We start from the raw sequence: 14,507 nt of genomic DNA, 5'->3' as shown, positions 1-14,507 counted from the left end.
GTCTATTGTTATGCTGCTGAATACAGGAAATAACAATCCCATAGAGATCATCACAGCATATTACAGACAGCGACATCTTGTGGTTGCTTTACTATACTGCAGTTTAAAGAAATAATGTTGTTAAACCTCTAACAGAATGCCACATGTGTGAACCCATGCATTACCTCTTGCAGCTGCCAGGACCAAGTAAGGAGCTGTAAGGATGGATCTTGTCCAGAGACCCCTGACGGCTGCATCCCAAGCAGTACATGTAACTGCAGTGACATTACCCAAGGCCAGCTGTGTGCGGAGGTGGACCTGCCTGCCACGGACAGGAGGTTCCTCATCACCGGAGCTCAGGAGATAGTGGAGATCCTCGGAGGAGTCCTCGCTGTCCTGCTGCTGGTGGGAGTGTTTGTTATTTTCAGGAAACGCGTGTGCCAGCGTGCTCCTACCCACAAGCAAGCGCCACAAGAGGACCCTGATCTGAAGAACTACATATCCAGAGACATCGGGGTGGGCACTCAGGGGACATCCATGGAACTGAACATCCTGAGTCACGGAGCTCGGAACCAGCTGGATGCAGAAGGACAGCCACATAGGAATCCCGTCCCAGAGCTTCTCACCTTCTGCAAGCCTCAGACTCGCCCTGCTGTGTGCAGTGTGGCTCCAAACCTCCCCGCTGCCCCTCCCTCCAGCTCCGACAACGAGTCCATCGCCAAGAACAACTGGGACTGTGAGGAGAGTGGTAAGTCCTGCTTCCCGCCTATCTTGTGGTCTTCTAGAGGCAGGGCCGGGCCGAGGCATAGGCTGGAGAGGCTCCAGCCTCAGGGCGCAGTGTAGTAGGGGGCGCACAATTCATTCAGCTATCATTCCTAATTGTGTATGAAGCAGAAAGAAATAAGAAAAGGGGATACATAGCAGTGACTGCAAGCCAGATAACTAGATATTAAGGTGTTGGGGAGGTTGTGGGCCCTGTGGCCCTCTTAGTCTAATAGCAATCAGTGTGTGATGGCTGGGGTGGGAGGGATGGAGGGGCGCACTTTGGTGTCTCAGCCTTGGGTGCTGGAGGACCTTGTCCCTGCTCCGTCTAGAGGCTACATTATTGGGTAAAAAGAGGTGTCCATTCTTCATCCCCGGGTATACTGGCTATCAATCAATTCAACATGGAAGATGCCGTTTTTATTTCCTTTACACAATGCAAGTTGCCTGGCAGTCCTGCTGATCCTCTGCCTCTAATACATTTAGCCATAGCCCCTGAACAAGCATGCAGTCAGACTGGTTTAGCTGCATGCTTGTTTCAGGTGTGTGATTCCGATACTACTGATGCCAAAGAGATCAGCAGGGCTGCCAGGCCACTGGTATTGTTTAACAGGAAATAAGTATGGCAGCCTCCATATCCCTCTTACTTCAGATGTGCATTTAAAAATGTTTAAACAAACCAAAATAAGTGGGGATTTTTTATTTTTAAAAAAGGAAATGTCTACAAATTATTCCTATGAAATTTGGATGTAACAAGTACAGTATATGTGTCAAAAGCTGAAATGATGCTAACCACAAAAAGAAAAAAAAGTTTTTTACAAACACGAGACTGATTAGAGGTTTTAGGTTTGAATCTCAGCTGGTACAGAATCTGTATGGAGGTACTACAATTTCTTCCTGCATCCCAAAAGTATACCGATAGCTTACTTAGTCCCTCTCACCACCACAAAACTGACATTAGACTATGACTATGGTAGGATTAGATAATGAGCTTCTCTAAAGGGCAGCCAGTGACATGACCATGTACTCTGTAATGTGCTGCAGGAGATGTCAGTGCTATATAAATACATAATAATAATATTGTAGGCCATTAGACTATGACTATGGTAGGATTAGAGTGTGAGCTCCTCTAAGGACAGTCAGTGAGTGTGACATGACAATGTACTCTGTAATGTGCTGCAGGAGATGTCAGTGCTATATAAATACATAATAATAATATTGTAGGCCATTAGACTATGACTATGGTAGAATTAGAGTGTGAGCTCCTCTGAGGACAGTCAGTGACATCACTATGTACTCTGTAATGTGCTGCAGGAGATGTCAGTGCTATATAAATACATAATAATAATATGGTAGGACATTAGACTATGACTATGGTAGGATTAGAGTGTGAGCTCCTCTGAGGACAGTCAGTGACATCACTATGTACTCTGTAAAGTGCTGCAGGAGATGTCAGTGCTATATAAATACATAATAATAATATGGTAGGACATTAGGCTATGACTATGGTAGGATTAGAGTGTGAGCTCCTCTGAGGACAGTCAGTGACATGACTATGTACTCTGTAATGTGCTGCAGGAGATGTCAGTGCTATATAAATACATAATAATAATAATATGGTACGACATTACACTATGACTATGGTAGGATTAGAGTGTGAGCTCCTCTGAGGACAGTCAGTGACATGACTATGTACTCTGTAAAGTGCTGCAGAAGATGTCAGTGCTATATAAATACATAATAATAATATAGTAGGACATTAGACTATGACTATGGTAGGATTAGAGTGTGAGCTCCTCTGAGGACAGTCAGTGACATGACTATGTACTCTGTAATGTGCTGCAGGAGATGTCAGTGATATATAAATACATAATAATAATAATATGGTAGGACATTAGACTATGACTATGGTGACATTAGACTATGACTATGGTAGGGATTAGATTGTGAGCTCCGCTGAGGACAGTCAGTGACATGACTATGTACTGTATACAGTGCTGCAGTAGATGTCAGTGCTATATAAATACATAATAATAATAATATGGTAGGACATTAGACTATGACTATGGTAGGATTAGAGTGTGAGCTCCTCTGAGGACAGTCCGTGACATGACTATGTACTCTGTAATGTGCTGCAGAATATTTGAATCCCAGCCTATGTGCACTATCTGCACAGAGTTCACGTTAAGACATTTTTGGATGATGAAAATAAACATTTCAGTGTGATTATGAGGCCCTCTTATGATGGATGGTAAGTACAGTACATTTCATGCTACTATGGCAGTTAACGTGCAGCCAGCACTTCACGCCACTGAGCAGAGCTGAGGTTCTGCTGACACCTGTTGGCTGATGGGATTGACAGCAGCAGAGATGGGACTTGTTGGCACTCGCTTGGGGCCGAGTCTAAGAATTCAGCGCAGGCTGCTCGCTTGTCTCTGATTGATGGGCTGCGCTCTCTGTACAGCCCAGGAATGTCAGGGTGACTCTGCCACCTTTGTTAGCAGCACTTGGCTGGAGTGGAAGAAGGGGGTAATTATCACACATCTGACTGCTGTGCTCTGTGACATGTAGTCTAACAAAACATGAGAGCTGCGCTTTTCCCTGCGGGCAGGAGGATTGTGCGATCGCGCTATAATCTGTGATCGCGCTGGCCACAAGTACGGTTCTTGCAACAGCAAAAAGGAAAAAGGGCTGATTTATTTTGACATATTAAACCCGGAGTTTGTCAGCGAAAGAAATCGGGTCTAATTTTCAAGGCTGTAGTTATAAAACCGTATAAGGCAGGGGGACCTTTCAGCTATTCCAAAAGCGGTTCACTTCCGAAAGTGAATGGCCGCGATCACACAGGAGAGATTACGATTTGCCAAAATTGCAATGGTTTTTCACTGACTGTCCTCAGAGGAGCTCACACTCTAATCCTACCATAGTCATAGCCTAATGTCCTACCATATTATTATTATGTATTTATATAGCACTGACATCTTCTGCAGCACATTACAGAGTACATAGTCATGCCACTGACTGTCCTCAGAGGAGCTCACACTCTAATCCTACCATAGTCATAGTCTAATGTCCTACCATATTATTATTATTTATATAGCACTGATGTCTTCTGCAGCACATTACAGAGTACATAGTCATGTCACTGACTGTCCTCAGAGGAGCTCACAATCTAACCCTACCATAGTCATTGTCTAATGTCCTACCTTATTATTATTATTATTATTATTATGTATTTATATAGCACTGACATCTCCTGCAGCACATTACAGAGTACATAGTCATGTCACTGACTGTCCTCAGAGGAGCTCACACTCTAATCCTACCATAGTCATAGTTTTTGTTTCTATACTAGAGTCAATGTTGGGAGGATCCAATTATCCCATCAATATGCTTTTGGGATGTGGTAAAAAAAACCACGGACCATATCACTGCTGGTGAAATTGCTGCTCTCCGCTATGCCATGGCCAAGAACCTGTTTACAGACACCACAATGCTGGCCTTGCTGACTGTGTGCCTACTTGCAAAACCCCTCTGGATCAGCTGATTGAAAGTGACCTTATTGGCCAACTGCTGATTTCGATTAGTCCATTTTGCTGTATATATTTGCATACAATTTGCATTGTTCGCTTGCTTTCTAAGTGCAGCCACATCTGGCGATGATGGGCAGTTCTGACCAAGAGACAAAACTCTCTGATGGAATGTGATCGGAGAGAGATCTGTCGGCTGCCCATACACTGCAGGCTGATTCCTGATCAATTTTATATTGAATTGGATCTGGAATTGGCCTTGTAATGCCGTCTCTCCAACCCAACGCTTCCCCCCCTAATTTTCAATGTGCCCCCCCATCCCATGACCAGTGCAATATACATTACCTGTCCTTGGCTACCGCTCTCTCCAGGCTCCTCCCTCTGCCCATACACGCACCCCACGTGGTTGGTGGAGTAACATGTGGCTTGCGTATGGATGGAGGAGGGAGCAAAGGACAGGTAATGTATAATGCATGAGGCACCGGGGGGTACATTGAACATGGAGGGGGGCCAGCTTAGGGAGTTTCGATGCATTTATCGTTCATACCAATATTGCTTGACGTTACCGCTGTGCACCCGATCGTGCAACTCGGCCCTACACCTTGCAGCATTTCCGACCGATACATGCTACCAATTTTGTTTGGCCTGAAATTGGTCACAGCATCGATCGGGAGTGCTCTTGGTAGCACCAATTTTCATCAGATTCTATTATATTAATTGAATCGGACGCCGATCGCCCGCCAAGCTGCCTGATGTACGGCCACCTTAAAGGGGAACTGAAGAGAGGGGTATATGGAGGCTGTCATGTTTATTTCCTTTTAGACAATACCAGTTGCCTGGCAGCCCTGCTGATCCTCTGCCTCTAATACTATTAGCCATAGCCCCTGAACAAGCATGCAGCAGATCATGTTTCAGTGGTTCAGACTTATAAGTCTGATCTGACAAGACTAGCTGCATGCTTGTTTCTGGTTTTAATCAGATACTACTGCAGAGAAATAGACCAGCAGGGTTGCCAGGCAACTGGTATTGATTAAAAGGAAATAAACAGGACAGCCTCCATATACCTCTCTCTTCAGTTCCCCTTTAACACTACTAAATAGCAGAAATAAGATTCATGCAAATTTCCACCAACTTGAAGCTGAGCCAATCACGCCTGGCAGCCGGTGGCTAGCTGCTGGTTAATTAACCAACATGCGTGATTGGCTCAGTTACAAGTCAAAGCATGTTTGCCTGGAAATTCAAGTTCATCTCGACATAATGGGCCAGGAATTCCGATTTCACAGGCTACATACCGTAATTTGGTCTCTGTAAACAGCCAGAGGATACGAACGCGGGAAACGAGCAACTTCCAAAAACCATAAAAGCCGTGAATAAGCTGACAGATAGAACCCTCGTAATTCTGTCATGTTACTTTAAAATGATCGATTGTTTTTCTTAGCCTGGTTCCCTGGCCCCCCCGCTGACAAAGCTATGACAGGGTGAGGAGGAGACGCAGGCTCATGTAGGAGATCAGTCTAGGTTTTCCATGTCGTTGTGGCAGCTGAACGGAATGTAGTTTTCAGAGTTTGTTCATAGTTACAGCGTAGAAATGATGTTCACAATGGCCTCAATTCACTAAGCTTATCTCCTGTCTTTAATAACGTTTCTAGAGTGGTCACCATGGTGATGAAGCATGTAGCATTCAGGAAACATTTTACCTCCGGGAAACCTAAAGTTAACTCTTCTGACTTTAAGTTGCCTCTTCAATCCTTAAAATAACTCCAGAATTCTAAAGTTAAAGATAGGCTGTTAATTAACTGCGTGTGAAAATAACTACAGAGGAGGTAACTTAAGGAATGAAGAGATAAAATAACTCTCTTAAGGGGCCCATACACCTAACGATTTTTCCGCCGATATACAGCAGATTCGATCACTGTGATCGAATCTGCAGTGAAATCGTTGCGCAAATGCAAACGACTGATTTCCGTCCGAAATCAATTGTTCCCGTCGATCCGCCCGTGCGGAAGATTTTTCTCAATCGCCGGCGGGTCGGGAGTGCGTCAATAGTGGCGTTCGAATGCCGACGATCGACGCAATACAGCGGCAATACATTACCTGATCCGCCCGGTGCGTGTCGCCACTGTCACCGCTGCTCCATCTCCACGCTGGGCTCCGAGTCCAGCAGGCTTCACTTCTTCCTGTCCCTGCAGGAAGTTTAAACAGTAGAGCTTCCCCGGACAGAAAGAAGTGAAGCCAGCCGGAACCCGGAGCCCAGCGGAGGAGAAGACAGCAGAGACCAGGGGACTCGCGCCGGCCGGAGCAGGTAATGTATGGGGGGGGGGGGGGGGGAGGCTGCGCCAGCACCACCACAGATTGTGATCGGTTTCATGCTGTTATCGATTCACAATCTGTTTGTAGTAAAGGCAGCCATACGATCCCTCTCTGATCAGATTCGATCAGAGAGGGATCTATCTGTTGGTCGAATCTGATGGCAAATCGACCAGTGTATGGCCACCTTTACTGTGTGGTGGTACGTTTTCTCTTGCCTTTATTATCTTAGTGAATTGAGGCCAATATATTTTATAATGGAGGTACAGGGCGGTTACAGAAAACTCCACTGTAGAGGTGTCAGAGCTGGCCTGGATGACTGAGGCTTCTAGTTGAAGCTTGCGTAAAGTTTAGGCTCAAGTTTCTGGTGGTAAAAGTTAGAATAATGTGTGTTTATCGGAGGAGGTGTGAGGCTAAAACCAATATGTTACCAATGAATAATCAGAAAAAAATTGTCCAAATGGTAGTGCCAGATTAAAAATATAAAATGTCCCATGACATGACTGTAGATTAAGGTGCAGCGAGACTGAAGAGGTTAAACGTAAAGATTGCCCGCAGTGACCCATAGTGAAATGTAGTATATTATTCGGGATAGCCGATTTGGAAGCGGGTAAGTTGGTAGCCGGCGGTGCTCCGGTAAAATAGGCTCTGCGTAGACCAGCCGACGGGGTAATTTGGGCATCTGCAGCACCGACTAAATATGTTTTTTGGCATCGAAGATTCTGTGGGAGGCAGGGCTTAGGTAAGAATAGGGTTAGTTGTGATAGTAAAATATCTGTATAAATTATGGATATTGTATTACCCATTGATCAATAGTAGTAAAATATCAGTAATTTTGCCAATATTCTCCTAGCGGCTGTCCCTGGTGCTCAAATTACCATGGAGCCTTTTATACATGTAAACACCCAATTTTACATTAAAGGGGAACTGAAGTAAGAGGTATACGGAGGCTGCCATGTTTATTTCCTTTTAAGCAATACCAGTTGCCTGGCTATCCTGCTGATCCTCTGCCTCTAATACTATTAGCCATAGCTCCTGAACAAGCATGCAGCAGATCAGGTGTTTCAGACTTTAAAGTCAGATCTGACAAGACTAGCTGCATGCTTGTTTCTGGTGTTATTCAGATACTACTGCAGAGAAATAGACCAGCAGGGCTGCCAGGCAACTGGTATTGATTAAAAGGAAATAAATATGGCAGCCTCCGTATACCTCTTACTTCAGTTCCCCTTTAAGTAATGAAAAGGAGGATGACTTCACTTCAGTATCCAATAATGATTGTAGGTCTCCCTGACTTCATCCAGCGAAAATGCAAATACTCTATAGCATACATGTCAAACTCGGGCCCGCAGGCCAGATCCGGTCCTCAGAGCCATTCATTTTGGCCCCCAAGTGAATAACATACATAATATCATGCCCAAAAATGCTACGTACATTTATAAATACAAAGGAAAATTTTTCTTTTGCATTTTTTTGCATTTTTATAATCGATATCCTCAAAAACTACAAGGTCTTTTTGAAGAAAAAAAATGTATTTTGCCTTGTTCCCACTATTCCCTTTAGCATACGTAGTAAAGTTGGTGACAATAGCACATTTGGGGGCTTTGCGATTAAACGCTTAAGTCTGCACAAGAATCAGGCAAAATGATGGCCCTTGAATTCATGACAATTTTCCCAAAATTACGATTATGGGAAATTCATGCTCGTCACTGCTCAGCACCCAAGCTAATCGACAGGGTCACGGGGAGGTCCTACCAAGCCAGAAAATTCATGCTCGTCACTGCTCAGCACCCAAGCTAGTGGACAGGGTCAAGGGGAGGTCCTACCAAGCCAGAAAATTCATGCTCGTCACTGTTCAGCACCCAAGCTAGTGGACAGGGTCACGGGGAGGTCCTACCAAGCCAGAAAATTCATGCTCGTCACTGATCAGCACCCAAGCTAGTCGACAGAGTCACGGGGAGGTCCTACCAAGCCAGAAAATTCATGCTCGTCACTGCTCAGCACCCAAGCTAGTGGACAGGGTCACGGGGAGTTCCTACCAAGCCAGAAAATTCATGCTCGTCACTGTTCAGCACCCAAGCTAGTGGACAGGGTCACAGGGAGGTCCTACCAAGCCAGACGGAGGAGGAAATATCAGAGTCACATGAAGCGCAATGTGGACCGTGACCTTGTCCACTAGCTTGGGGCGCTGAAGTGCCGTCTTCTGCATAAATCAGGATCCTGAATTCCAACACTAGTTAAAACGCTTTCATTACCAGACAAATGATCACACCTTATATCAGTGAACGTTATCTGGATATATTTACTCTGATGTACAATGTTACCATGGTAACACAACTGTTGTTTGTTTCAGTTTATACAGGGGATTCCTCCTACTGGCCTTCCAGCAGCTACAATGCTTCCGAGATGCAGAGGTACCCTCCGTCCAAGTCCTCGTCTTCTGCCCCGCCGATCCCACCCCTCCCGAGGGAACCAGAGCGGGAGCCCTTGTTTGGTGGATTCCCATTTCCACTGGAGGCCAAGAACAAGAGAGCGCCCATACCCCCGTGTTACGGCAACCGAAACCTGGACGACTTCCTCCCACCGTCCTCCCACTGCCAAGATCAGTACACGGCCATCAGTTACTATCCGTCTCAGCTGATGCAGCCGGAAGGAATGGCTTACCCAACGGACGACGGGCTCCGGCGCCTCAGCGTCAGGCTGAGTGTGGCCCAGCCCTCTTACGCGGACTGCAGGCTCCCGCCAATGACTAACTCTAACTTGCAAGCATCGGACTTGGCGGAAAGTGACTATGGCAGCTGTGAGGAAGTGATGTTCTGAGAACTTTGGTTCAGGAGACGTCAGTGGAAGAGAAGTAAGGAACAGACAGGATCTCTCCAATGGAGACCTTAAAGGAAGTCAACCAGTTAAAATGCCTCGTATAGTATTACTGGGATCTGGCAACTCAATGGATGAGTGTTGTGTGCCATTCTAGTTCCTGACCGAGAAACTTGGGTTTACCGAGTACCCATCAGGATTTAACTGTGTATCTTGAAATTATAGTGGACAACATTACACATTCGGACGTGAGGTTCAAATGACCTGCTTTGTGGCCACGTTGCCTCTGGAAGGGTATTTGACTGTGGACTCTCGAGACGTATTGTGCCACAGAAGGTTCTCACTCTACACATGTTTAACCACTTAGAAATGATATAACAGGATCTGCCATTTCTGAAATTGTTAAAAATAACACACATTCTTGCCAGTGTACTGAGTATACTGGAATGTGGGGAGGAGAAACTATACAAAAGCCATAATGGTCTTGTCTCTCAGGAATAAGCAGAAGATATATTCTGTTTGCAGAGATTCGCTGAGATTGGGTGCTCTACAGTTGTTCCTTGAGATTTGTTGCTCTTTAGAGATTCTCTGAGATTTAGTACACTATGGAGATTCACTGACATCGGGTGGACTGCACAGATGCCCTGAGCTTTGGGGGATTGTATAGAGTCGCTGAGAATTGATGGGCTTCAGAGGTTTACTGAGATTTGGTGCTCTGCAGAGATTCATTGAGATTTAGTACTCTATAGAGATTCACTGAGATGTGGTGCTCTGCAGAGATTCAGATATTTGCTGCCCTGCAGAGACGCGATGCCAAAACTGCGCAGCTGCTGCTTTTCTTGGCTGGTCAATTAAAATTACTGCCATGCCCAATCATATCATTGATTAGTAAACTATCTGAAACCAACTGAAAGCTCATTGATTGGCCTCGCAGAGGGTCAACACATCATAAAAAGGGTCAAACATGCAAGAAATATGAACCCATGTATCATGTGGGATATAGTTGAAGAGGTTTCCATTGCTTCCAGTGGGATTTTATATCTTAAATTATGCAAAATGTAGATTGTACATCTCTAGAATATACAGCACTGGCCTAAACTGAATACTCCTGATAGTGATAACTGTGCAAAAAGGTTCCTTTTATCATTTACCCTTATAGGGTGTCAGAAGCGTCAACATACAAACAAGGGAGCCGATCCTAGCAGTTTTTATTACTTTCATGGTCTAACCTCTTCAGGATGTTTTGATCGTTGTGATTGGCTGAGAGTGATCACAGGGTCAGGCGGTACAGAGCTCAGCTGTCATGCAGCGGTGACAGAACGGCAATAGTGGCGGGAACGTCCTGTCTGTAAAGAGCCAGTTTAATTGGCTCCTTACCAGGTGATCACTGTCAGCCAATCCCAGTGATCACTGAAGAGCCAAATGAAAAAAAAAAAGTCTCTGATCCTTCCAGGGCCTTGCCGTCCTAAATGGGTATATAATATTTTGATGTTAAGGTCTGAAAACATCTCCTGTCAGAAAACGATGGAGAAATATAACTGAATAGCAGGCAAGTCGCGATAAATGATGAGGGACATCGGATAATACAAGGGCCCTGATCCACGAAACTGCGGTACAATTTCCGTGCGCAGAAAGCAGACTGCCATATAAGTACACGATGAGCAGTGATGAGCGTCATCAGCGAATTACAATTACGCAAAATTACGCATACATTTTTTGCAATTACGCCTATATTTCATTACAAATTCGTAACCCAATTGACTGTTTAATCATTCGTAATTAGGCATCAATTTACTCATAATGTACGCATAATTACGTGCCGACTTTGTCGGCGAATAGCAAAGCGCCCAAACATGCCATTGCTACCAAAATTGCTACATACGTTAAGCAGAATGGTGGGCACAAGTCAAAACAATTTTTTAAAAAAGACCTTGTAGTTTTTGAAAAAATCGAATTTTAAAAATGCAAAGAAAAATGTTTTTTAAAGTATTTTTAAAATCGATTTTCTCAAAAACTTCAAGATCTTTTTGAACAGTTCTTTTTTTACCTTGTATCTACTATTCTCCTTAAAGGAGAACTGTAGTGAGAGGGATATGGAGGGATATGGAGGCTGCCATATTTATTTCCTTTTAAGCAATACCATATACCTCTCACTACAGTTCTCCTTTAACATATGTAGCAACTCTGGTAGCAATAGCAATATTCACTGCCAAACTGGGCACTAAATTACGCATAAATTAATTCGTAATTACGAATGTTTACAATTACATGCAAAATGAATTACGCCTTTCCCTGAAATTTTGCATTACGATTAAGATGTGTAAATTACAATGTGTAACTACGCATAGGCGTAATTTCTGCTCATCACTAAGTAATGAGGCTTTCCCTATTTCAGCTACAACGGTTATCTAGTTTGCGTAAACGGTGAGAAAGCTTCCCGGCGTTGTGTACCCAAATAAAATTTGCCATCATTTTCTGACGTTGCCCCGAGGGGAGCGTTTAAGCATGAGTTTTATATTTATGAGATACGATTTGGTGACCCCACCCCATTATGCTGCCAGTGCCAATGAGAGTTTTGGTCGTTTATTGCAAATGACAGGACTATGAGAACACAGTTGTGTTTGTATGTATGTACAGTATGTATGTATATTATTATGTGTGTTGTCACGCCCTAAGGGCAAGGAGTACGACCTATTCAACCCCTAAAATGTTTAATATAGTTCTTCTTTGTATATATAAAGGAGTTTTTAAAAAGCAATAAAGTATAATTTTTTTATAAATACTAAAGATATTTACGCGTTTGTGTTTGTTTTTAAGATCAGTTTATCACTTCGTTGTATTTTTGTGGTCTGTTTTCATGTACATTTGGAGTCCAGCTTTCTTTATATGTGTTTTACTCAGCTTTTTAAAGCGGTCTAACCCCCACCATTTCAACTTTGCTGTAATAGATTGCTTACAGCTTAAAAACTATTATGCCAGAATTTTTTTTAAGCAGAAATTCTCTGAATAGTTAAAACTCAGCATTTTAGTGCTGTATTCAGCTAGGATTCCGCTTCTGAGCTGAGCTTTAGATACAAATGTATCATGTTTGGAATGTAAATAAACAAAAGTCTCTCTGAGAGAGCACAGAGGGCTTCCCAGACAGGCTTTGCAGAGGTTTATTTACATTCCAAACATGATACATTTGTATCTAAATCTCAGCTCGGAAGCGGAATCCTAGCTGAATACAGCACTAAAATGCTAAGTTTTAACTATTCAGTGAATTTCTGCTTAAATAAAAATTCTGCCATACTAGTTTTTAAGCTGTAAGCAATCTATTAAAGCAAAGTTGAAATGCTGGGTGTTAGAGCGCTTTAATTTGACTTTGCTTGAAAAGGTTTTGCAATTTATTTTTTTATGTATAAGAGAGAAACAAAAAGTTAGATACTTACCTCAGTGATAGTCCAGACAGGCTTCCGCCGATCTTATGCCCGCCATTCCTGCGTACAATAGTGTTGAATGTGGTGCTCCCACTGCACTTCGCAGGCGCAAAGTATGGTCCCTGCCTGCGCAATAAGCGTGGAGCTGCCCGTGCTTTGCTATTAGCTACATGCATAAACAGCTGCCTGCAAACGAGCAGGTGTGAACTCAACTGCCAGCCTCACTGTGCAGCCACGCATGTACACCGAGGAGAGGGCAGCCACGCATGTACACCGAGGAGAGCGCAGCCACACATGTACACCGAGGAGAGGGCAGCCACGCATGTACACCGAGGAGAGTGCAGCCACGCATGTACACCGAGGAGAGGGCAGCCACGCATGTACACCGAGGAGAGCGCAGCCACGCATGTACACCGAGGAGAGCGCAGCCACGCATGTACATCGAGGAGAGCGCAGCCACGCATGTACACCGAGGAGAGTGCAGCCACGCATGTACACCGAGGAGAGGGCAGCCACGCATGTACACCGAGGAGAGCGCAGCCACGCATGTACACCGAGGAGAGCGCAGCCACGCATGTACACCGAGGAGAGCGCAGCCACGCATGTACACCGAGGAGAGCGCAGCCACGCATGTACACCGAGGAGAGCGCAGCCACGCATGTACACCGAGGAGAGCGCAGCCACGCATGTACACCGAGGAGAGCGCAGCCACGCATGTACACCGCGGAGAGGGCAGCCACGCATGTACACCGAGGAGAGGGCAGCCACGCATGTACACCGAGGAGAGGGCAGCCACGCATGTACACCGAGGAGAGGGCAGCCACGCATGTACACCGAGGAGAGGGCAGCCACGCATGTACACCGAGGAGAGGGCAGCCACGCATGTACACCGAGGAGAGTGCAGCCACGCATGTACACCGAGGAGAGCGCAGCCACGCATGTACACCGAGGAGAGCGCAGCCACGCATGTACACCGAGGAGAGCGCAGCCACGCATGTACACCGAGGAGAGCGCAGCCACGCATGTACACCGAGGAGAGCGCAGCCACGCATGTACACCGAGGAAACCGCAGCCACGCATGTACACCGAGGAGAGGGCAGCCACGCATGTACACAGAGGAGAGCGCAGCCACGCATGTACACCGAGGAGAGCGCAGCCACAAAGAAGAACAGATCTCAGCAAAAAGCAGGAGGGCTCAGTGAGGATTGGGGATGTCTGTGGAGAGTCCAGAGGCTTCCCTCTACAGTGGTGAGTATCTCATTTTTTTCACTTCAGATTAGCTTTAGTGTGAAGAAGAAAATAATTCCAGAGTGGAGGAGAGACTCATAAAAGTCCTGTGTATAAGAGTGTGAGGAGATGTTTCTATATAAGGATAGAAGATGGTTGTGTCCGGAGTGGAAGCTGCTGTTGAGGTTATATTGGAAAATGAGTGAGGAGCATGGCCAGATTTCAGGCAAGGCCGCAAAGGCCATGGCCTAGGGCAACAGGAAAGCAAAGTCTCCAGGGGACGGCACCGCGGCAGGGAAGTGCATGCACAGAAGACCTCGACTGTCCAGATTACTGGGAGTGCTAGCGCCAGAACGGAGGGGCTAAAAAGGACGGCAAGGTAAGCCACAGTGCTCATCAGAATCAGATTTATTTCGCCAAGTGCGGCAGTTGCCACACCCGGAATTGTTTGTGGTACACATCGGCATTG

At 45.3% G+C, this 14,507-nt stretch overlaps 1 protein-coding gene across 1 annotated transcript in view; it reads left to right on the top strand.

The window, feature by feature from the left end:
• Positions 1-12,183, top strand: part of FAT2 (FAT atypical cadherin 2) — a 208,769-nt gene extending 196,586 nt beyond the window's left edge. Inside the window, exons 23-24 of the mRNA XM_068278392.1 lie at positions 174-727; positions 8,929-12,183. Of these exons, the coding sequence (XP_068134493.1) occupies positions 174-727; positions 8,929-9,395 (1,021 nt within the window). The 3' untranslated portion in view covers positions 9,396-12,183. The remainder of the gene's footprint in view (positions 1-173; positions 728-8,928) is intronic.
• The last annotated feature ends 2,324 nt before the right edge of the window (positions 12,184-14,507 follow it).

Source organism: Hyperolius riggenbachi, chromosome 3 (genome assembly GCF_040937935.1).
Source record: "Hyperolius riggenbachi isolate aHypRig1 chromosome 3, aHypRig1.pri, whole genome shotgun sequence".
Taxonomy (NCBI): domain Eukaryota; kingdom Metazoa; phylum Chordata; class Amphibia; order Anura; family Hyperoliidae; genus Hyperolius; species Hyperolius riggenbachi.
The sequence above is the reverse complement of the archived record's forward strand: the minus strand, read 5'-3'. Positions and strand labels throughout refer to the sequence as shown.